The 24,575-nt window shown below is 41.4% G+C and overlaps 2 protein-coding genes across 2 annotated transcripts in view; both read right to left on the minus strand.

Annotated features, from left to right (window-relative positions):
* Window positions 1-8,264, minus strand: part of LOC103734533 (olfactory receptor 1J4-like) — a gene marked incomplete at its 3' end in the record, with an annotated part of 12,301 nt that extends 4,037 nt beyond the window's left edge. The window contains 1 exon segment of the mRNA XM_008833524.1: window positions 8,049-8,264. Coding sequence (XP_008831746.1) covers window positions 8,049-8,264 — 216 coding nt within the window.
* Window positions 8,265-16,453: 8,189 nt separating this feature from the next.
* On the minus strand, window positions 16,454-17,395 carry LOC103734534 (olfactory receptor 1J4-like). Its single transcript, XM_008833525.1, has one exon. It carries the CDS (start codon window positions 17,393-17,395, stop codon window positions 16,454-16,456), a length of 942 nt encoding a protein of 313 aa, XP_008831747.1.
* Between the last annotated feature and the right edge of the window lie 7,180 nt (window positions 17,396-24,575).

Here is a 24,575-nt window from a genome sequence, read left to right on the forward strand (position 1 = left end):
CAGAACAATGAGATGAACATCAAATGAGATCCAGTTACCAGAATTTAAAAAAATATCATTAACCTCCTAGAATTTCACAGTTCCTGAGGAGGTAATGAGACAGATCCTGGACCATGGGGATTAACTCCCTGACAGCAGCAATTACAGCAGTAAGCATTATCTCTTATTATGACTGTATTTCTCTCTCTCATCTCTATCCCTATCTGCCCATATCCACATGTCTTCCTCTCTCCCTGTGTCCTTCCTCTTCTTCTTCCCTCCTTCCATCTTTCCTCTGCTCTCTCTTCACTTCTCTCCCTCTCTCCTAATACAAGGACACATTCACAGTAACTGACTTGAGATTTTTCCCCAGGAAATTTCACATACCAGAAAAATAAGAACTTTATCATGATGTTGGATTTTGAGAGTCTTTTCAAACTATTATTAACTATTGGGTTCTAGTCACCAAATTAATACCTGATGCTGTCATAGTTCCAGGCTCTGTCAATATGACCAGAACCCTGCTTGTCACCATTCCACTGGTCCAACACCTGAACTCATTTTTTAGAAAACCCACTATGGGTATGGTGTTGTAAGCCTGCAAACCTAGCACTTAATGAAGCCTAGGCAGAAGGATCACGACTTTGAAGCTGGCATTAGCTACATATTGAGTTATGGACCAGCCTACGTAACATAAAGGTATTACTTCAAAAATATGAAACAAAAGAATGGAGGGAGGGAGGGAATGAAGGAGTTAGGGAGGGAGAGAGAGAAAGGAAAAGTTCTCAGCAAACCTGAAACCATTTCAGGGTTTCAATGTTATACCAGGTCACCTGCTTGACTATAAGCTAATATCAACACATAAGATGATTCTGTAGTTTACTGTGTACTCTCTTGTTTGGACATTCTGAGAGTGGAAAGTGAAGCTATATAATAACAATGTCTTTACAACAAATCTACATGTTTCTCTCTCATAGTTCAACATCAAGCCTTTCCTGGGCAAACCAGAATTTGCGTTCAATAACTTAACATCAGAAATTAAATTTGCAACATTTATGTGATTTAATTCCAAAAATCAGAAAGCAGTTACTGGGTGCCTCTAAACCAAACATTATAGTAGGCTTTTATTCATGTTCATAGTGTGATGCAGGGGTGTGAAATCACATGCTGAAAGTCTAGGAGCACTTGGTAGATCCTTATGGCAAGCACAGAAATTCTATTTTTTGAAGTACAGCCTGGTACTTTATCCACCAGTTAAATCACAATTGCAGATGACCTGCAGAAGTCCAGGAAATGGAACCCAGAGAATGGCCATCACTCCAAGGCACAGGTACCTGGTGAGGAGCCTCTTTAAGTGCAGAGAGAAACAGAAGGAGCAAGCGGTAATCTCAGTCCATGGAAAGAGGAAGAATATAGTGATTTAAACCCCCAATGAGATCTAACATCTCACAGGCATTTGATAAACCAAAATGTTTGCAACTCAAGCATGTTTGAAAGAAAAATTCTAAAGTTAGAGTTCAAATGAATACTTACACTTAATGACTGGATGAGCAAAAAGATGACCTTGATTCAACATTCTCTGTGTGAAAGAGGCAGCTGGACACACTCAGGAATGAAAAAGAATGCAGCGAGGTGGAGTTTGACAAAGGGCTTTTAAAGGAATCTGCTTCCTGTGTTCTTGCCAAAACAGTCTACCTTGGACCGTTAACAAACAAGTCAAAAGAATCTCTCATTATTGCATGTTTGTGACACAACGCATGTTGGGATGAATACTTAACGTCATCATATTTTACAGTTCAGGCTTCAGAGCTTTACACAGGTCAACTCCTTTGTCATGAAGCTATGAAGAGTCAAAATTAGAGATTTGAAACAACATGCGTGTGGCAGCAGAACCTGGGAACTCAGTAACCGTTATTGTCAGTGAATGGAATCTGCCATGTTGAAAGCTAGTTATTTTAAAAAAGCACACACAGAATTTGGAGGGCTTCAAGTCCTATAGGCAAACATCTACCAACTTAGCTGAAGGAGGAACATGCAGGGACCTGCCTGAAATAAGGGAGGATGAGCACTAGTGGACAAGCTCTCAGTCTGTTTCCTGAATATCCAGACACACATGTATTCAAAAATACACATACTGCCGTATCATAATTTTAGTTCCTTCTCTTCTACATCTTTTTCAGGTTAAAACATGTGTATGTTTCATAGATACACTTGCATGAAATCTCACATGCGTACAAGCAATCAAGATCTCTTTTAGAATCATTCTCTCTAGGACTTGTGCTTAGTCTACATAGAAACAAAGATTGTATCAATTTCACATGAATTTAAGCACAAGTGATAAATAAATGCTGCTACACACAACTTTGCACATGAATGTTATGTCCAGTAATCCACAACTGTATACACAGAGATACTCATGCACCCGTGCCATCAAATAGACCATTCAATCATCAAATACAAACATCCTTTCAAGAAGACATGATCTTCAGACCCTAAAATCTACACCTGCCTTTCTTGCATGAAGAAGTGGCTACAAGTCAATTCCTTCCTAAATATGTTGTATTGATATAAAAGCACATAATTCATACATGTTCTAATGCAAACACAGAAATCTAGTGCCAGGGAATGATTCCTCATCTTCTTCTGAACTATGATGATTCTTGATGTGTTCTAATGTCTTCTGCTCAAGCCGACTTCTTGAGCCCTCACTTTCTGTTCATAAGGGCTAGTGTCCAAAATACAGGAAGATGCTCTCCTGCCAAAGCGTCTACTGAGTGCTCCAGTCAGTTTTCAAGCAGCAGCAAAGTAGACAAGATGTGCATCTACCGGCAAGATTAGAGCCCAGGGGAAAACAGCCCAAACTTCTAGTGAGAAAATGAGTCAGAATGCACTAATTGCCTAATTTCCTGTATTGCCCATGGGAGGGTATCTGTGAAGGGACTAGGTGGGCCAAACCACAAGAGACACAGGAGAAAGTGTGCTTGATCTGGATGCACCAGTGTCCCTAGTCCATCATGGCTTCTGATGCAATCAAGTGTGGTCTGACATAATCATAGATCACACACTGTCCCCAGACACAGGGAGACCTGCCCTCACAGCCTCCCACAACACTGATTACATCTTCTACAGTTCATATTTCATTGCTGCCTCAGAATTTGCACTCTCTGCATTCCTCTGAGGTGTTCCACAGAGCAGGTCCTAGGGCTTGTTCAGGAGATAGAGTGATGAGACTGAGTCCATGGTCATTAAACTCAGCCTGTCCAGAGGACAGTACCAGCTGTGCCCCTTATTCACCATGTATCCTAAGCAAGGACTTAAGTTCTAAGCTAATTAATAAGACAAAACATAAAATTATAAAATTCACAGATAACGTAAGCACATAGTCAAATTCAGAATTTTCTTGCACAGTAATGGTGGCGAGTAAATAAGGTACACCTTTAACCAAAGTGTTAAAAAGCAAAACTACTAAGGGTGAAAGCAGTTGCATGGCAGAATAATTGTCCAGCTTTCTATTGTCTCCAAGAAAATCCCAGTGAGCAACCATCCACAGATAAGAATGGCCCCATAACCATTGTAAAATTCAGGAAAAAAGATAAAATACCCACTTCAAACCACAAAAGTGGAAAAGCCAGGATAAAAAAAACAGGAGTGAATCCTTCTGGTTACATGGCTTCTCTCCCAAGTCAGCACAGTGTGACACAGAGAGAATTCTAGACTTGTGAGTTCTGCAGCTGCCATAGTGAACTGAAGGCAGACTTCTAGTTTCTCCTCCATTTTGGGACCTTTCACTGGAGATTCATCTTGTCTCATCCATTAGTAGCCAAATGAGTAGTAATAAAGACAGGCCACCTGGGATTAGGTAGAAACAAAAAATGAGATGAGACTATGCACAAAAAGTATATGGCTGCCTACAGTAGTGCTTCATTCTAGCCAAAGACAAGAAACTACATACCCGAACATAATCCTATAGTACCTCTTCGAAGGAAACTTGGTCCCCGTGTCTTCAGGGCTTGAACTCTGCCTGGCTTTCCCACATATTCAAGGTACTCTTGTGGAGTCTTCTTTGGTCTGATTCAAACCAACTAATGCACTAACCCAGCAGTCAGGGGCTCCAACCTGGGAGGTGCTGACCCCTGCAGTTTTGGAATTATGACACCCTCTAGGGGGGAAATCAGTGCAATCCAGATAAACTCAGAGTTTAAATTGCCTTGTATTAGAAACAGTTCCTTCCTGGAAATGTAAGATGTAGGAAAATGTGATGCAGGGTGTATAGAAAGTCATTTAATATTTTTGTAATTTTTCTGTAGATCTAAAGGCATTCTGAAATTAAAAGTGTTTCTTAAAAAATAAAGAGCAATCTAAGGTTCTGGATAAGATGATGGACTAGAGGCTGCGTCTGTGAGAGCCTGCGGAGGGATGCAGAACAAGAAGAAACAGACTACTGCAAAGAAAGGTGCACCACAATGACAAGCAAGTTGAATAAGCCTCAGAACTAGGCAGGTCCCCTGAGCAGGGCTGGGAGCTAGGCACTAGAAAGTGGCTGGCTTCCCAAAAGATAATCCTTACAAATATCTGGGCTGAGATTCCACTGTGTATGCATGTACCACATCTTCATTACCCATTCATCAACTGATGGAAAGCTAGGCAGTTTCCATTTTCTGGCTATTGTAGAGCGAGCAGCAATGAGCACATTGATGAACTGTCTCCTGCAGGATGCACAGTCCCTTGGCAATATGCCCAGGAGAGAGGCTGGTCATATGTCAGATCTAATTTTAGCCCTTTAAGAATGCTCCACACTGATTTCCATAATGGCTGCACCAGTTTGCACTCCCACAAACAGTGAATAACAGTCCCCTTTGTCCATATATTTATAAACATTCATTGTCAGAATTTTAGCCATTCTGACTGGTGTTCGATGAAATCTCAAAGTAGTTTTAATTTGCATTACCCTGGTTGCTGGAGATATTGAACATTTTACTTTGAATCATTAGATATGTGTGTTTAAACTGGAGCACCCTTAGAAGTCAGGAAACTAGTAAGGGGCCATGGGAGGGGATTTCAAGGAAAGTGGACTAGAATTTAAGTGGTATGAAGCAGGAAATAGGCGATAATGGTACAGGAAGGGTGAGTGGGGGGATGGGAGGGCAGGGTAAAGGAGGGAGTATAGGGAGGGTTAACTAACACTATAGACCTTTGAAAAATGTCATATGGAGACCTATATATAGACCTATAGAAAGTCTGCAAAATACATATGGTGTATATATTTTATGTATATGTATAGTACATATATAGTACATATATAGTACATCTATACTACATATATACTACATATAAACAGTATATATGTACATGTATATATATACAGAGTTTAAGTGGAGTTAACCTATAAAGGGATACAAGGGCAAAATTCTGCCCCCAAACACCATAGACTATCAAATGAAACACCCAGTGCCAGGTATGGATTATCTCTTTTTACTTGTTTCAGTGGATTCCTCATAAAAAACATTACGGCCTATTGCCATTGCTCTTGGTTACCCTACAGAACTTGATGGTAGAGTCTGTGACTGAAAACACCACATACTTGAGTCATAGGACATGAAGAAATCATGCTGGTACCAACCGTGAAGCCTCATCCATACTGGCTAGCTTTCATGGTGCTGGAATGTGCTATGCACACTATGGTGAAAAATAATCAACAGTACTACCCAGCTGGGAACCATGCAAACTACAGTAACAATTGGCATCAAAGACATGCTGCTGCTGATGCAATAGGGGCAGCAATGTTATTGGAGCAATCAGCAACTCTCTGTTTGGATGTAAAGCCCACTCCACAAGACAGAACCCATGCCTGGTACTATTAACTAGACCAAGAACCTGTGGCTGGCTCTGTCATAGGACCTAGGGGATAGCCTAACCACTAATGAACATAGTAGTAAATTTTCCTCTAAGTTTTTATCTTCATACCTATAACACATCTCAATCCTCATCAGAAAGGATCTTTTTATTGGCAATTAATACCCTAACCCTAATAAGTTCTCAGCTAAGTAGTAACATGGATCATAAATTACAAAATTCATGGACACATGTAGTATACACTCAAATTCACAATTCTCTTGCACAGTAATGGTGGTATATAAGTCAGGTAAGTCTTTAATGTGTGTTTTAAAAACTATTAAGAAATGACATCAAGAGGTTGGCAGACTAGTTCTCCAACTTTGTACCCCACCTCTCAAAAATCCTTAACAATGATTTGGAATAGATCCATATTTTTCTAGAAATTAAGAGTAAAATGGAATCTTTCTGACTAAATCTCTCTTCTCCAAAGCTAGGACAGCACCACACAAAAGTATTTCTCAGAACCTGTGGAGATCACAGCTGCCAAAGAGAAATGAAGGCTGACATCCACCTTCCCACCATTCTGAGACCTTCACATGGGGCTCATTCTGTCTCATCCCAAGAGGAAGTTGGGAAAGAGAAATAGAGGAATGCCATATGCAATGGAGTAAAAAAAAAATGAGGTGAGGCAATCCATCTTCTGGGCCAATATCCCAAAGAAATGAAACTCTGCGTCATAAAGATACATGCATTTCTATGTTCACTACAGTATTATTCGTAACAGCCAAGGTATGAAGTCAACCAAAGCACCCATTATTTGATGACTATATAAACTGGCATAAACATATCAAAACATAGATATATATCACTTAAATGACATATATCAAATAGTACACATTATATATTTTTACATTTATTTACATATAAAAAGTACTTGGCAGTTATAGATATATATTAGTATATGGGTTAAAAAGATACATTTTATATATACATCAGGTTCTTTATTCTATATTATATACAATATTCTATTTTAGTTAGTTTTTAATTTTAATATTTTACTGATTCTCAAGAATGTATGCAATATATTTCATTCATATTCAAGCTCAATCTCTCATCTCCAACCCAACCCCTTCTACAACTCCCTCCCCACTTCATGTCCTCTATTATATATCTTTTTTAAGGCCTACTGAGTAGAATCTGCATTCCCAACATGCTCCTGTGTGTGCTTCAATTTCATGGAGTCTAGTGAACCTACCAGGTGTCACAACACTAAAGAAAACTGATTCTCCCTTTCCAGCAGCTATCAGTGGCCAATAGATCCTCAGAAAGGTCTGAGGTTTCTTGCCCATCTCCCCCATCCATGCTGGCTTCTGTTTGCACAGGTCTTGTGCATGTGGACATAAGCTCTGTGAGTTCATATGTGCATCTACCCTCATTGAGGAAGAGGGGTCAGAAAGATTGTAAGCCTCAGAGTGGGTGGATGAATACAAGGAAACCATTCTGTCTGGACAGCACAGGGTAGATGCACATGGTGTCTAGATAACAGGGTTTCCTTGTATTCATCTACCAACTCTGAAACTTACAATCTTTCTGACCACTCTTCCACAATGATCCCCAAGCCTTGGGAAGAAAAGGTGCGATATAGGTGTCTCATTTAGGGCTGAGCACTCCACAGTGTCTTATTCTCCACACACTGACTTGCCATGGGCTTTGTGTTAATCATCATCATCTGCAAAAAGAAGCTTCTCTGCTGAACGTTGAAAGATGCACTAATCCATGATTGTAAAAAAGTCATTAGGAGTCAGTTTAATTCTATGTCTATTTGGCAGAATAATAGTACTGGGTTCTCCCCTATGGCCTGTGACCTCTCCATCCACAGGTTCTTACCTCTGATAACAGAATCAGGCATGGAAGGTATGGAGTCTATGTAGTGAAGCAGCCTTAAAACCAAGCAGATGGTGGTTAGTTACTCCCATAACATTTGGACCACACTGTACCAGGGTTTATTATGCTAGGCTGTTATTGTATCTCACAGGGTTCACAGTTGTGTAAGGCTTGATGATTACTTTTCTCTGCTAGTAAAGGTAATAGCATCTTTTAGTACTATGTAAGCTAGTGTCACCAGAGTTCTCTCTGGGTCTCTTGCGCTATCAGGCAAACCATATAACATATCTTTATGTGAATTTATTATTGTTTATGCCCTTGGGTAGGGAGGTGTAAATGGGGGAACTTACAAGGAGACAAGCACCCTTGCACGGTGGCTCAGAGCCTGCCAATCCAGACTGTTCCCGGGCCCGCCCACAGTCTCCGTTAACATTCACCCATGCATCTAGGGCCCACAGTCTCACCCTAGGTTGGTAAATGCTCCCTCTTGTGTCCATGCGAGTGAGACGCCCGGGCCATCTTTCTCTCCACACCCACCGCCACACATTCCCCATGCCCGCCGCCATGGTTCCTGGCAGCTTGCAGCTTCCATCCCAAGATGGCACCCCGCAAGCTCCTCCTTCTGTGGCTAACATTCCACAGTCAACTCTCCACAGCAGGCCCCACCCCTTGGAGGAAACAGGACCCCCGGGGAACACACTCCACCCCTTTCCTCCTCTCTTACGATCTTTCCGCCAATCTTCCACTAAGGTCCCTGAGTCTTGGAGGGGGTGACAGAGGTAGGGAGATCTCTCTTGTATTGTGGCAAGATAATAACTTTTTGGGCCTCCCCATTATTTGTCTTTAAGCCATGGTCATTGATCTATCTCAGTGGTGTTTCTTCTACTATAAAGACAAATGGAAGGAAGTAGACATATTTAAACAAACGTGAAATATAAATGCCTAGAAGATATCCCAGTAGGTGTACTATATTCATTAAACAGTATACTTGTGATGGCTTCTCCACTAGGGCCTGTAGCCTTTCTCAACACCACATGTGTGTTCCACCCCTAGGAGCAGTCTTTATCCAATCAGAAATTTTTCAGTTGCATGTATGTTGGTCAAGCCATTATTGCACTTGCAGGCATTGCTTGGTATGTCCATAGTGTGCAGCATGTGGGGTCCATCGTTGAGTAGAATCGTAGGGGAACCTTTCTTCCCCAACTACCTGCATAGTACCTTCTGGCAATATGAACGTCATCCATCCAGTGGCACAGAGTTTTTTGGCTTAGCCTCAGTTCCATCTCTTTTTCCTCTCTCACGCTCACAACATGCAGTGTCTTCAGCAACATGGCCTTACTGACCTTTCTAGTATAGAAGCGATATTAATGGCAATAACCTTGGTGAATTTGAGGACATCTAGGATCTCTCTGACCAACAGTTCATAGGGGGGCAACCCACCCCTGGTACTGTATATTTTCTTAACAGTTGTATAGTTTGGGAGTCTCTGTCTTCATCTTACCCAACCATAAAACTCCCAAGAATCTTACAGTTGTAGCTGGCCTTTGCTTCTTCAGGTATCTTTCAAGTGGGTTTTACATCTATAAAACACTCAAAGGAAGGTTAACATTGTATATTAAATCAATCATAGACAAGGTCTCACATAGCATGGAAAGGTTTTGTCCATTCGTATTTACTGTTTTCTCCCTAGCTCTTGTTAGGTACCATAGCATGTGTACAAGGCATTAATTTGGTTAGCTCTTTATCATTTTTAGTTATTCCTTTGGAGTCATTTCACACTTGGGGGATTTTACATGGAATCCCTTTTTATTTTTTTATTCTTGATACACTTACAGGGGTTGGCTCCAGTTGCCTGACCCTGCATTGGGATAAGGAGGCAGGGGGTTTCTCCTGTCCCTGCTGCACTTGTTGGTTCCCTGAGTCAGGCACGCCCTGGGTCCACCTCCTGACTGTAGCCCTATCTGTCATTTCTCCATTGATCACACCTGGCTGCTGGGGGAGAACTTGGTAGAAAAAACTGCTTCAACCCCTAGTATAGCCTTAATGAGAAGAGAAATGCATCATATTTAATCCTTGGGGATTCTTAGCCACCCCTGGGACAGTTTTTATTCTTTGAATGCCTCTTGTAAATTGTCCTTCTGGTTTTAAAGCCTTCCAGAAATTCCTTAGTACTGAATTTGGTTTTCTATCAATCTTTTCTCTGGGAATTTGGACTCTACATAAGTCTTGCCATGTTTGTCTTTGAGTAACCCAAATCTTTTATATCTCTCATAAGGTGTTCTGTTATTTTACAGACACTTTTTATATGCTGGTCAGAACCATTTAGATTTACCAAAGCCTTTCTCACGTTACAAAGACCCTGTCCTATTAAAGGGCTTAGTAAAACCAGTAAAGCCCCATACCATTCTCAAGATCTCAGTTAAATTAAGCTTTCCTTCGTATCTCTGGTGAACACTGTCTTATCCGGCCCAGTGAACTGGACATCATATATTGCTTTTCTCATACCTAGTTCTCTCAGTAATGTCTGCCCCTCCTTTATAGTCCTCCAGCCCCTGCTAATCATGTTAGTTTCCCTTAGTGATAACCAGGTCTCTTTAATGCCTTCAACCAGCCATCCCATTAAGGACTGCTCCCCCCCCCGACATTAGCCTACATTAAACAGCCTATATCGCAAGGATGGATGGGTGGTTATATAATTCAGCTGTGAAGCTTCTGAAGGACTTAGACTGACGTCATTTGCTCCCATGTCCCATACTCTCACAAGCCACGTGCTAGGGGCTCTCTTATTGCTTGCTTGTAAGTTTTTCCTAGTTTTAACAGTTCTAATATGGAATATTTCCTAGCTACAGCACTGTTAGCTTTTTTTTTTTTTTTCCTTTTGTATCAATGGTTGAATCTGAGGGGCAGCTTTAGCTACTTTTATTTTTAGGTCATTTTCCTTTTTCCTATTATCTGTCTCTTCCTCTGAGTCCTTGGACCTTACACAAGTTAAAGTGTCCCGCACTTTTTTTCTCTCAAGCTCTGCAATTGGATCTGCCAGCTCTTCCCTAGCTTTTTCAGCCTCCCCTGCCTGGGGCACATCTTTTATTATGCAAAGTGGCCAAGCCCCCTCTCTGGGTGCTCCGCTCCCTTCAAGGGTAAAAGTTTTTCTAGCCTCAGAATAACCTTTAACAAATCTTCACATACCTGCAGCATACCCCCACATTTACAACATAGCTGTGGCCCCCATGTTTCTGCATGGCTATCCTCTTTTTAGTTACAGATTTTACAATCCATTGTATAACCCACGTGACTATTGCTAACCCCATTAAGCATATGGGGTTTGATTGCCTTCTCCCCTGGGTTCCTGGCAGCTGCTCCTGGATTTGGAAATCAGAGCTCAGCTGACCCACCACACAGGCAGTGGAATCACCACTGGTTTCCCAGACCCACATCCCCATGGCTGTGGTTTGTTTATCACAGCCGGACTATGCCAATTTGTAGCCAGAGTTCTCTCTGGGTCTCTTGCACTATTGGGCAAACCATATAACATATCTTTGTGTGAGTTTATTACGGCTTATGCCCTTGGGTAGGGAGGGGGTAAATGAGGGGACTTACAAGGAGACAAGCATTAGCTCAGTATCAGGTTGATTTCTCCTTGCTTGTTCTACAGCTCATGTATGTAGTGTCTTCCACAATAGGGTCTTATCCTCTGGTTCTGGCAGATAACCAAGCAAACTGACAATAGCCATTATTATTTGGGGCTCTGTCTGAACTTCTTGGTCAACAACTCCAAAAGAGGGAGTTCACTCCTGAGAGTAGCATTTAATTTACTAGCCTGTGGTATCTAATAGGGCCATTGAAACCCTGTTATAGTGTAACTACATTTAAACTCTTTTTATATTGTCTGTGTATATATTATAAGAAGCATGTATAGTACTAGATTCCCATGGGACATTTTTAAGGTCTTTAGTGTTACTTGTCCCTCACATTACCTCCTCCTCTGCCATACTCTCCCATCCCCATCCCATTCCAACATTCATATTCCAATATTCACCTTTCCCCATTTATATTTCTGCATCCTATTTCCCCTCCCATGAACCACCATCCATGGTCCCTTATTAGTTTCCAGATGTCTAAAGGAATTTCCCATTGAAAAACACCTGCTAAAGATTCAAAGCTATCATCTATTTATGAGCGAGAACATGCCACATTTATCTTCTGGGTCTGTATTCTTCTTAAGGGCTGATAATATCCCATAGTACAAATGTGTCATACTTTCTTTATTGCTTCATCACTGATGGACATCTAGGTTGTTTCCATTTCCTGACAATTGTGAATAGAGCAGCTACTAATGTGGATGAACAGGTGTCTGTAGTAGGACACAGAGTCCTTCAGGAATAAACCCAAGAGTAGCATCACTGGACTATGTGGGAGATCTATTTTCAACTTTTTGAAGACCTTCCACACTGCTTCAATGGCTACACTATTTTGTTCTCCCATCAGTGGTGAATTAAGTGTTTCCCCTTTCCCCACATCTTCACCAGCACTTGTCATAGAAATTTTTTAACTTTGTCATTCTGATTGGGGTAAGATGAAACCTCAAAAGGTTTTAATTTGCATTTTCCTGAAGGCTAAAAATGTTGAACATCTTTTTTTTCTTTTTTTTTTTTTAATTAGAAGAAGCATTTCATTACAACAGCATTTGTACTTCAATTCTCTTATAAACAAGATTAAGAAAGACTCACTCTCTGTTGTTCCACACTCCTAGTCATAGCTGGAATAGTGGACCCATCACACTGGCGACTTTCCAAATTCCAACATTCTATTCTGGCAATCCCACACGTACAGGTCTCGCTTTGGTCATGAAATTCACACACTTACAAGACTGGTTTCTTTCCCAACCCCAGCATCCTCTCTCCTCCATCTGTGTCTAACTGCCATGTCGAACACCCCCCTCCCAAGCCCACCAGGCTTGGGTCTTCAACAAGAAGGACACTCAGGCAAAAGTTTGAAGTTATGCGAGGAATTTATTAAAGGGAAGGCAGGCACAGGTTGGAGAGAGATCTCCAGAAGGAATTCTACTTAGGGGTCCCACAGGTCCTTTTTATCCGACTTGGAGTTGGGGTTACCTAGGTGATTTTTACTAACAGAAACAAAAAAGTTACTATGGATACAGCACGTAGCTGCATCTTCCAGAAGATCTAATTTATCATACAGGTACAGCCTGTCAGCTCTGACCGCTGAAGCAGCTCAGAAGCTCTTAAAGTGGCACTCTTCTAATTTCCAATGCTTATGTCACGCATGGCTCCCGACATTTCCCCCTTTCTTTTTATACTTTTTAAGATGAAGTACATGCCAAGACTGGGATGGAAAGACCGTGCCTGTCTTAGGTCGTCCTCTACCAGAGTGAAAGCCATTGGGGGCTGCCGGTGTCCCGCTTTACTCTGGGAAGATCTTACCCGTCACTGGCTAACCAGCCTCCGGAAAGCTCCCATCAATCGGCCATGGCCTCAGGGAAGAAACCGGAAATAACGGAAATAACGCCATTGCACAGTGCCACAGAGATAGAAATTTGAATATCTATGGTTCCTGGTCCTAACGAAACTGTTCTTTATCTATTATCTATGGTCTATTTTTCTATTTTTTATCTATTATCTATGGTCTATGGTCTATGCGGGCACTGCAGGCTTAGGCTGCACAGGCCTAATTCCCCCCTCTAAGTGTAAAACAAAAGGACACCAAAGGGGAGTTGGGAAGAAGAAGGAAACAACAACCCAAGGGCACACACGGGGCACAGAAAGGGAGGTGCAATACAGGAATGATCAGAACAATGCTGCACAAATCACATGAAAAGGCCTTTAATCAAGGAGGCATTATAGTTAGTCCACATTATAGTTAAAGTCCACATGGTGGCATTATAGCCAAAGTCCAGAGCAGTAGAACGGTGGGAGCCATGCGGTGGAAACAGTCCAAAGGAAAAAGTTCAGGTAAAGACGAAGCAAAATTTCTCTCATCCACATGGGCATCTCAAGTGCTATGGCCGTTATGCAAGCATTATTTAGGTAACCAGACTGTTGAGATTTCACAGATGAAGTTTTCCTGTCGTGTCTGGAAGACACTGTCTAGCAGCAGGTTTCCTATTCCTGAGGCTCTTACAAAATTTCTGTCCCTTCTTTCACAGTGTTCCCTGAGCCTTGCGTAGGGGTTGCATTGTAGCCGTACTAACTGGGCCTGGGCAGCATATAGTCACTTATTAATTGCATTTTAACTGGTTGAGGATCTCTGTAAGAGTTTCTATCTGTTGCAAAAAGAAGCTTCCTTGGTGAGTAGTGACAGCTACACTTTTCTGTGGGTACAAGAATAACTATTTAAAATATAGGTAGAAATTGTATTGGTTTAGGCAAGTAATAGTAGTAAGTTTCCTCTAGATTCTATGACCTCACCATCTATGGCTAGGTTTGCATTACCAGGCCTAAATCTTCTCCTATTGAGTGGATCTAAGTCTAATTAGACACTATTATATCATTAATGATATCTTACTGGTCCAGTGATTGTTGTGGTTCATAAACTTTTCAGCAGGCTAGGACTACTGATTGCTTTTCTGCCTGGGCAATTTACATATCACCTTCATATGCTATGAGAGCTAGTCCTCAGGAAGGAGGCTTCTAGGCCAGTTCTGGAGAGATTTTTCTAAGTCTATGTCCAAAATGTGTGGTGTCTTCTACAATAAGATCTTACCTTCAAGTTGGGGAGGCAAACTAGGGCTGTGGCAATAGCCTATATTGTTTTGGGAATACCTTGGAATACCCCAGGTAAAACTTGAAGAAAGATTTCCCATGCCCAATATTGGAGTTATTGTTTGACAACCTGTGTCTATATACACACACATACAAACACACACATGCGTGTGTGTGTGTGTGTGTGTGTGTGCGTGCATATACATACATTCTCTTTTTCTCCTCCCCCCAACCCTCTTCCTCCTCCTTCCCTGCCCTCCTTCTTCCTTCCTTCTTCTGATCCACGCATGAAGGATCCAAGTAGGGAAGAATGGGAAGAAGGAAGGGGTCCGTTTCAGTCTAGGTTCAGATATAGATCAATGTTAGACATGTTTGGAGAAACCAAAAGGTGCCTAAGGTGGTTAAGTGAGAATGATCCTTTTCCTCAGGGGAAGAAGGGGGAACAGAGATCTGGGTGGGTGAAGTGATGTATTTGGTGCATTTTTATCAGGGCTGCTCCATTGTTCAGGACAGCCCTTCCCCCTTCTCTATCAGGCCCATTTTTCTTTGAACACTGATCTTCCTTTGAGGAAGGCTGCTGGTCTTTTGGGTAAACTGGTCCTTGTGAATATTATTTATATTTGTGCATGGGTTCATGAAGGTAATGGAAGGAGAGAGGAAATAAAGAACTGCAAGAAAAAAGTAGAGTCTGCAGTGAGGTGGGCACCTGACTAGGAGGGAACGGTGTGAACAAGTACAAAGTAGCAATTAACCACTTGAAGCTATCAGTTCAGTGGCACCTAGTACAGTTGAAAAGCTGTGAAACCACCTACTCTTATCTACTTTCAATGCCGCAAGAGGGAACACTGAGCCTGTTAAGTGGGCACCTCAGTTTCCCTCTGCTCTTCCTCCAAATCATTAGTTTGATTTCTGTCTCTATAGATTTGCCCATTCTAGCCATTGCATATAGGCCAGAATCACACAAAATGTGATTTGTGTCTGTGCATTGTGTCTTCCATCAGCTTTAAGGAAACATGAGAGCTGTGAGGTGCTTCTACAAGGCAAACGAGTCTATACATTTTACAGCTCCAGGGCCTTTGTGCCTCTCTTCCTCATCTGGACTGCTTTATTCGAGTTTCATCTTAAATGTCTATCCCAATATCACGTCCTCAATATTTTTCTTAAATAAAATTGGAAAGGAACTCAGCCATTAAGAGCACTGTTTGCTTTTGTAGAGGACCCAGGTTTGAATCCCAGCCCTACATGGCAGCTAACAACCATCTGTGACTCCAATTCCAGGGGATCAGACACCCTCTTCTAACAGCCACACGCATTGTACAATGCAGGTGCACATATACGTATGCAGGCAATCTATTCAAACACGTAAAATAATAAAAATAACTTTTTAATGAGTAAAATAGAATAAAATGGGGAGGAAGACAATACAACAGAAGATTAAAAATGAACAAGGGAATACAGAATGAAGAAAAGGTTTGAGCCTATCACTGATAGGAAGTCAGTGCATCAGTTAAGCTTATGATACATAATAATCCCCAAACACAGTGTATTAAATGTTCATTTACATAATAATTTTATAGTCTGGAAATTTGGCCTGGGACTATATTAAAATACACGGCACTTTTGAACTTCACTCAGTTCACTTAATCTCAACTAGGACTCGTCAGTGCCCTCAAATCACTTCTTAGGTCTACTTGTGCTGCCTAAGTGCTGGCCACAGTACATTTGTTTTCCTCCATGAATCCTGTCCTCCTCATGCAGACTATCTTAGGCTAATTTATACAATGACTTCATAATTATAAGTATTGTAGGGACAAAGTCTCCTTAAGCATGCAAGTTTCATAAGCACTTCTACCAAATCTATTAAATAAATGAAGCCAAAGATCTGTTCATATTCAAAGTGTGAGGAAATAAACTCCAAATTGAAAAGTTCAGACTGCTGTGGTCATTTCCACAATTTATTCTATTCACCTATACAATTTTAAGGGTGTTTCTCTAGAAGCATCTCTATGGTAATTAAGAACTTGAGCACAGAACACTCACTTTGCTAAAATAACTCCTCTTCTCCAAAGTAACCCCAGAGCCAATTTCATGTCTCTGTTCCTAAGGCTATAGATGAAGGGGTTCAGCATGGGTGTCACCACTGTATATATTATTGAAGAAATTATGTTCTTAACTTGGGAATTATTTGAGGAAGGAAAGAAATAAATAATTGCAAGAGTCCCATAGTATAAAAATACAAGGAAGAGGTGAGAGCCACAGGTAGACAGAACTTTGCAGAACTTCTTAGTAGAGGGGAACTTTGAGACGGTAAAACTAATGCAGATGTAAGAACCCAAAATAGTACCCAGTGGCAGGAGAGTCAATACTCCTCCCTCAGTGAAGATGACTAGCTCATTGAGGGAGGTATCTGAGCAAGTAAGCTTCAGGAGTTCATTGAGATCACAGAAAAAGTGGGGGATAGTGTTGTCAGCACAGAAGGACAGGCAGGACAGGAGCAGGGTATGCAGAAGGGCATGTATACAAGGAAAAAACCAGCACCCAGCCACCAATAAGTCACACAGCTCCTCCCTCATGATAACCATGTAGTGCAGTGGGTGGCAGATGGCCACATAGCTGTAATACGCCATCACTCCAAGAAGAAAATTGTCAACACATACAAAAAGTAAGAAAAAATACATTTGAGTGATGCACCCCTCATAAGGGATGGACAGGTGCTGAGTCTGCATGTTGCTGAGCATCTTTGGGATGGTGACAGATGATAAGGAGATGTCGGAGAAGGCCAGGTGGCACAGGAAGAAGTACATGGGGGTGTGGAGGCGAGAGTCCAGCCTGATGAGCAGGATGATGAGCAGGTTCCCCAGCACCGTGGTCAGGTACATGGTCAGGAACAGTGTGAAGAAGATGCCCTGCTGCTCTGGCTGGATGGGGAGCCCCAGGAGGATAAACTCAGACACACTACTCTGGTTGCCCCTCCTCATGGTCATCTTCCTGCTGGGAATGGAGGGAGAAGGACATGTCAGAGTCCTGAGACCCTCACCAGGTAGATATAACATGCATGCTTTTTTCCAGCTGACTGAATAAAAATTCATATAAACTGTACACTTTGCAGTCTGAACCTTACATTGGACTCATACTAAATACCAGAGAAGATATTTCCAACGTTAACAAGATTCCCTTCAAGAATGAATGCAAATCTGTTCACTTATTCACACATGTTCCATACAGTATTTTCAATTTTGAAAATATAATAGATAATAAGATTCCCTCATAAAATATTGAGCAAGAGCTATGGCTTTGATGATCAAGAACTAAGACTCCCAGGAGGCTTAAGATGCTTCTACCTTAGAAGTTAACTTCGTCCATGACTTTCAGAAGGTTTTGCTGTGTGTTCCTAAGTTTTCTCTCTGAGAAAGTAATAACACTATTATCTAGCTATATGAATTTGGGGAAATCTATGTTAATGCATGTAATAATCTTAGAAGAGATCTCTACACATAGCCGTATTTAGTCATGTGAGGTGCTAGAGTAGACAAGTTCAGCAGAAAATCTAGTATCAAAATCCTGGAGATCTGAAAAACAGAACAATGAGAGGAACATTGGATGAGACCGGTTACTGGCATAAAAAATATCATTAACCTCCAGGAATTTCATAGTACCTGAGGATTCAGTGAGACAGATCCTGAGCCATGGGGATTAACTCCCTGACAGCAGCAATTACAGCAGTAGCATTATCTCTTATTATCACTGTCTTTCTCTCTCTCATCTCCATCCCTATCTGCCCATATCCACGTCTTCCTCTCTCCCTGTGTCCTTCCCCTTCTTCTTCCTTCCTTCCATCCTTCTTCTGCTTTCTCTTCACTTCTCTCCCTCTCTCTTAATACAAGGATGCATTCACAGTAACTGACTTGAGATTTTTCCCCAGGAAATTTCATATACCAGGCACCTATGAACTTTATCATGATGATGGATTTTGAGAGTCTTTTCAAACTATTGTTAACTATTGGGTTCAAGTCACCAAATTAATACCTGATGCTGTCATGGTCCCAGGCTCTGTCAATATGACCAGAGCCATGCTTGTCACCATTCCACTGGTCCTACACCTGCAATCATTTGTTAGAAAATCCAGGATGGGTGTGGCATTGCAAACCTGTAATCCTCGCAGTTAATGAAGCCTAGGCAGAAGGATCATGACTTTGAAGCTGGCATTAGCTATGCATTGAGTTCTGGACCAGCCTCAGTAAGTTAAAGAGACCCTACTTCAAAAATGACAGAGAGAGAGAGAGAGAGAGCAAGAAACAGAGAAAGAGAAGAAAAGTTCTCGTCAAACCTGAATCAAAAAATTTCATGGTTTCAAAGTTATAGCATGCCACCTTCTTGATGATCTGCTAATATTCATATATAAGATGATTCTGCAGCTGGAGAGATGGCTGAGCAGTTAAGAACATTGGCTGATCTTGCAGAAGATCCAGGTTTGAATTCCAGCACCCACATAACAGTAACAATTGTCCATAACTCCAGTCCCAGGAGATCCGACAGTGTCTTCTGACCTCCGCGGGCATTGCATGACGTGGGTGCACATATTACCTATGTGCAGGCAATACACACATACACATAAAATAAAAATAATTTTTTAAAAATTTGAAAAAAGATGAATGTGTAGTTTACTATGTACTCTCATGTTTGAACACTGAGAATAGAAAATGAAGTTATGTAATAACAATGTGTGTATGACAGGTCTACATATGTCTCTACCATAGTTCAACATCAAGCCTTTCCTAGGCAAACCAGAATGTGCATTCACTAACATTAAATAAGACATTAAATTGCAACATTTATGTGATTTAATTCCAATAGGCAGAAAATTACTAAGTATCTAGAAAGCAGACATTCCATTGGGGTTTTTTCATGTTCTTTGTGTAAAAACACAGGTGTGAAGCCATATAACGAAGTCTCGTAACCCTCGGTAGATCCTTATCCCAAGCATGGAACAGTTCTTTGAAAGACAGCTTGGTACCTTATCCACTCAGAGTTAAATCACAATCACAGATCACATACAGAAGCCCAGGAAAATAAATCCAGAGAATGGCCATCACTCCAAGGCCCAGGTACCTGGTAAGGAACCTCTAAAAAGGGGAAAAAGGGGCAGAGAGGGGCAAGTGGTCATCTCAGTCAGTGGGAAAGAGGAAGAACACAGTAATTTAACCTCCAGTGAGGTCTAATAACACACTGCATTTACTAATTCAAAATGTTCGCAATTCAAGAACATTTGAAGGAAAATTCAGAAAGTCAATTAAATACTCAAACAATATCTGGATGGGCAAAAAGATGACCTTGACGCAAAACATTCTCTGTGTGAACGAGGCAGTGGAACAGACTCAAGAAGGAGAATGGAAAGTAGCAAGGTGGACTTGGACAAATGGTCTTTAAATGAGTCTGCTTCCTCTGTTCTTGACAAAATAATCTACCTCGGACAGTTGAAAAAAAAAATTGTCCTGGTTTGTTTCTTCATTGCTGTGACAAAATACTCTGACCAATACCAACTTGGGGAGGAAAGGGTTCATTTGTCTTACATCTCCCAGGTCACAGTTCACCAGAGAGCCCAAGGTAGGAACTCAGGGCAGGAACCTGGAGGCAGGAGCTAGAGCACAGGCCATGGAGGAATGCTGCTTACTGGCTTGCTCTCCTGGCCCCTGCTCAGCCTGCTTTCTTATGCAACACAGGCCCACCTGCCCAAGGGTGGCACCACCCACAGTGGGCTGGACCCTCCCACATCACTCATCAAGAAGATGCCCCTCAGACATGGCCACAGGCCAGTCCAATAGAGAAAATTCCCCAATTGAGGTTACCTCAACCCAGGTGTGTCAAGTTGACACTAAAGCTATCCAGCACACAGATGACCTGGGTTTGATTCCCAGAACCCAAATGGTGGCTGACAACCGTCTATAACTCCAGTTTCAGGAGAATCCAATTCCCGCTTCTGACCTCCTTGGGCATTGCATAACACGAGTGCACTAACACACATGCAGGCAATGCACTCATACATATAAAATATAAAAAATAAAATATTTTTTAAAAGAAATGAGTTCAAGTTGAGAATATCTCATTTATTGCATGTTTATGACACAACACATGTTGGGGTAAATCTTTAGTCTCATCATATTTTACACTTCAGCCTTCTAAGCTTCAGAGAGTTCAACTTCTTTGTCATGAAGCTGTGAAGAATCAAAATTACAGATTTGAATCAAAACCCGTGTGGCAACAGAACCTGGGAACTTAGACACTGTTATTTTCTGAGAATGGAATTTGGTATGGTGAAAGATTTTTTTAAAAATGCACACACAGAATGTGGAGGCTTCAAGACATTTTACAGTTCAGCCTCCTAAGCTTCAGAGAGGTCAACTTCTTTGTCATGAAGCTGTGAAGAATCAAAATTAGAGATCTGAACCAAGACCCGTGTGGCAGCAGAACCTGGGAACTTAGACACTGTTATTTTCTGAGAATGGAATTTGGCATGGTGAAAGATTTTTTTAAAAATGCACACACAGAATGTGGAGGCTTCAAGTCCTATAGGCAAACATCTACCCACTTAGCTGAAGGAGGAACATGCAGGGAACTGCCTGAAATAAGGGAGGATGAGCATTAGTGGAGACGCTCTGAGTCTGTTTCCTGAATATACAGACACACACGTGTATTCAAAAATGCTCATATTGCATATCATAATTTTACTTCCTCCTCTTCTACACCCTTCACATGTTAAAATATGTGTATTTTACATAGGAACAACTGAATGAAATCACACATGCGTACAAGCAATCATAGATCTCTTTGACTAAGAGTCATTCTCTCTATGACTTGTACTTCGTCTACGTAGAAACAAAGATTGTAACAACTTAGCATGAATTTAAGCACAAGTGATAAATAAATACTGCTACATACCACTTTGCACATAAACATTACATCCAATAATCCACAACTGTGCACACAGAGATACTCATGCAGGCGCTCCATCAAACAGATCAATCAGTCATCAAATACAAACATCCTTTCAAGAAGACATTTTAGTCTAGGTAGAAACAAAGATTGTAACAACTTAGCATGAATTTAAGCACAAGTGATAAATAAATACTGCTACATACCACTTTGCACATAAACATTACATCCAATAATCCACAACTGTGCACACAGAGATACTCATGCAGGCGCTCCATCAAACAGATCAATCAGTCATCAAATACAAACATCCTTTCAAGAAGACATGATCTTCAGATCCCTAAAATCTACACCTGTCTCTCTTGCATGAAGAACTGGCTATGTAAGTCGATTCCTTCCTAAATAAATTATATTGATAGAAAAGCACACAAACACAGAGCCCTAGTGCCAGGAAATGCTTCTTCACCTTCTTCTGACATATGATGATCCTTGATGAGTTCAAATATCTTCTGCTCAAGCCTATTTCTTGAGCCCTCACTTTCTGTTCATAAGGGCTAGTGTCCAAAAAACAAGAAGAAGCTCTCCTGCCAAAGGGTCTATTGAATCCTCAGGTCTGTTTTCAAACAGCAGAAAAGTAGACAAGTTGTGCATCTACCAAAATATTAATGCCCAGGTGAAAAAAGCCCAAGTGTCTTGTGAGAAAATGAGCCGGTGTGGGCTAATGGTCCAATTTCCTGTTTTGCCCATGGGAGGGGATCTGCGAAGGGAATAGGTGGGCTGAACCACAAGAGGCACAGAAGAAAGTGTGCTTGACCTGGATGCACCAGTGAACCCATTTCATCATGGCTTCTAATGCAATTAAGTGTGGTCTAACATAATTATAGACCACGCACTGTCCCCAGACCAAGCAAGTCCTGCCGTCACACACTCCCACAACACGGATTCCATCATCTTTTACAGCTCATACCTCGTTCTGTCTCAGAATTTGTCATCTCTGCATTACTCTCAGATAGTCCATAGAGTAGATCCTAGGCCTTGTTCAGTACATAGAGTGATGAGACTGAGTGCAAGAGCGTTAAACCCAGCCTCTCCAGAGAACAGTACCATCTGTGTCCCTTATTCACCATGTATCCTAAAGAGTTAAGTAATAAGCTAATAAATAACAAAACACATAAAAAACATAAAGTTCACACATAACATAAGCACGTAGTCAAATTCACAGTTTTCTTGCACAATGCGATAAGGCACCTTCTTGTCTATGGTTATATCATATTGAAGTCTAGGCTGAATCTAGCTTCTGAAACTAAAAGGCAGTTGGTGCAGTGTATGGGACCAGAGAGGTGGGGCTCAGCTGCAAGCATGTCAACAGGCCACTAGTTGCCATTAAAACAGGTCATCATGTCCTTGCTCCTGATAAGTGTAGATTTATGGCTTCTGTACTATATGCTTGGCTTGATTTTCCAAAGTAGGAATTGTTAGGGGGATCTCCACCCCTAAGCTATGGAAATGCTTGGAAACTTAAACTTCTCATCCGGATGTAGTTTTTTCTGTATAAAAGCCTACCCTAACACAGACAGGGCACTGCACTTGGGTTCTGACACCCTTGTGTAGTCGCTGGAAAGCTAATAAAAGACTTTCATTGAGGCAAAATTTTGTCTGAGTGGTCTTCTCTGGGGAACCACCTCATAACAACAGTAATGGCAGGAAGAAAATCTGCTGTATCTTTAAAAGAAGTGTTAGAAAGCAAAACTACTAAGTGATGGCAACTACTTGGCAGAATAGTTGTCCAGTTTTCTATCCTTGCCAAAAAAAAGCACAGTTGGAGACAATCCACACACAAGAATGGCCCAATAAGCACTCTAGAAACTGAGAGTAAAGTTAAAACATCAACTTTGCACGACAAAAGTAGAAAAGCCAGGATAAAAGAGAAAAATGGATCCTTGTGGTTGCATGGCTTCTCTCCCAAGTCAGCACAGAGTCACAGAGAATTCCTCTGGACTGCTGGATTCTACAGTTGCCACAGTGAACTGAAAACAGACATCTCATTTCTCCTCCATTCTGAGACCTTTTGCTGGAGATTCGTCCTCTCTCATCCATGGGTACTTTAGGGAGTGTCAATAGAGACAGGATACCAGGGATTAGGTGGAAACAAAAACTAAGATGAGGCTATGTGCAAAAATACATGGATTCCATAGTCATGCTTCATTCTGGCCAAAGATGGGAAAATACAGAGCAATTATCCTGTAATCCCACATTGAAGGAGACTCAGCCCATGAGTCTTCAGGGCTTGAACCCTGCCTGGCTTTCCCACATATTCCAGGTGCACTTGTGGAGTTCTTTGAACTGATTCAAGCAAACTAATGTACTAACCCAGCAGTCAGGGGTTCAAGCCTAGGAGATGCTGACCACTGCAGTTTGGGGATTAGGATGCCCTTTAGGGGCCAAATCAGTGAAATCTGGATACATCGAGATAAACTCAGAGTTTAAATCATCTTGTATTGGAAATGTAAGATATAGAGGGAAATGTGATGAAGGGTGTATGTACCACATCTTCATTATCCATTCATCAGCTGATGGACATCTAGGCGGCGTCCATTTCCTGGCTACTGTGGAGAAAGCAGCAATGAGCACAGATGAGGAATTATCTCTTGTAGGATGAACAGTCCCTTGATAATATGACTAGGAGTGGTGTGGCTGGTCATTGGCAGATCTTCTTTTAGTTTTCTGAGAATTCTCCACACTGATTTCCATAGTGGCTGCACTAGATTGCGCTCCCACCAAAAGTGAATAGGTGTCCCTTTTGTCCATGTCTATGCAAGCATTCGTCATTTTTTTATCTTAGCTATTCTGACTGTGCTCAATGAATCTAACGCAGTTTTAATTTGCATTTCCCTGATAGCTGGGGATTTTGAATATTTTACTTTGAATCATTAGATTTGTTTGTTTAAACTGCAGCACCCTTAGAAGTCAGGAAACTAGTAAGGGGCCATGGGAGGGGATTTCAAGGAAAGTGGACTAGAATTTAAGTGGTATGAAGCAGGAAATAGGCGATAATGGTACAGGAAGGGTGAGTGGGGGGATGGGAGGGCAGGGTAAAAGAGGGAGTATAGGGAGGGTTAACTAACACTATAGACCTTTGAAAATGCCATATGGAGACCTACATATAGACATATAGAAAGTTCACAAAATATATACATCGATCCGGAATATATATGTATATGGAATTTA

Source organism: Nannospalax galili, unplaced genomic scaffold, assembly GCF_000622305.1.
Source record: "Nannospalax galili isolate Female #2095 unplaced genomic scaffold, S.galili_v1.0 scaffold34, whole genome shotgun sequence".
NCBI classification, from domain to species: Eukaryota; Metazoa; Chordata; class Mammalia; order Rodentia; family Spalacidae; genus Nannospalax; species Nannospalax galili.

Coding starts and splice junctions, on each gene's coding strand:
- LOC103734534 (XM_008833525.1), bottom strand. CDS start 17,395: ATGAGGAGGGGCAACCAGAGTAGTGTGTCTGAGTTTATCCTCCTGGGG.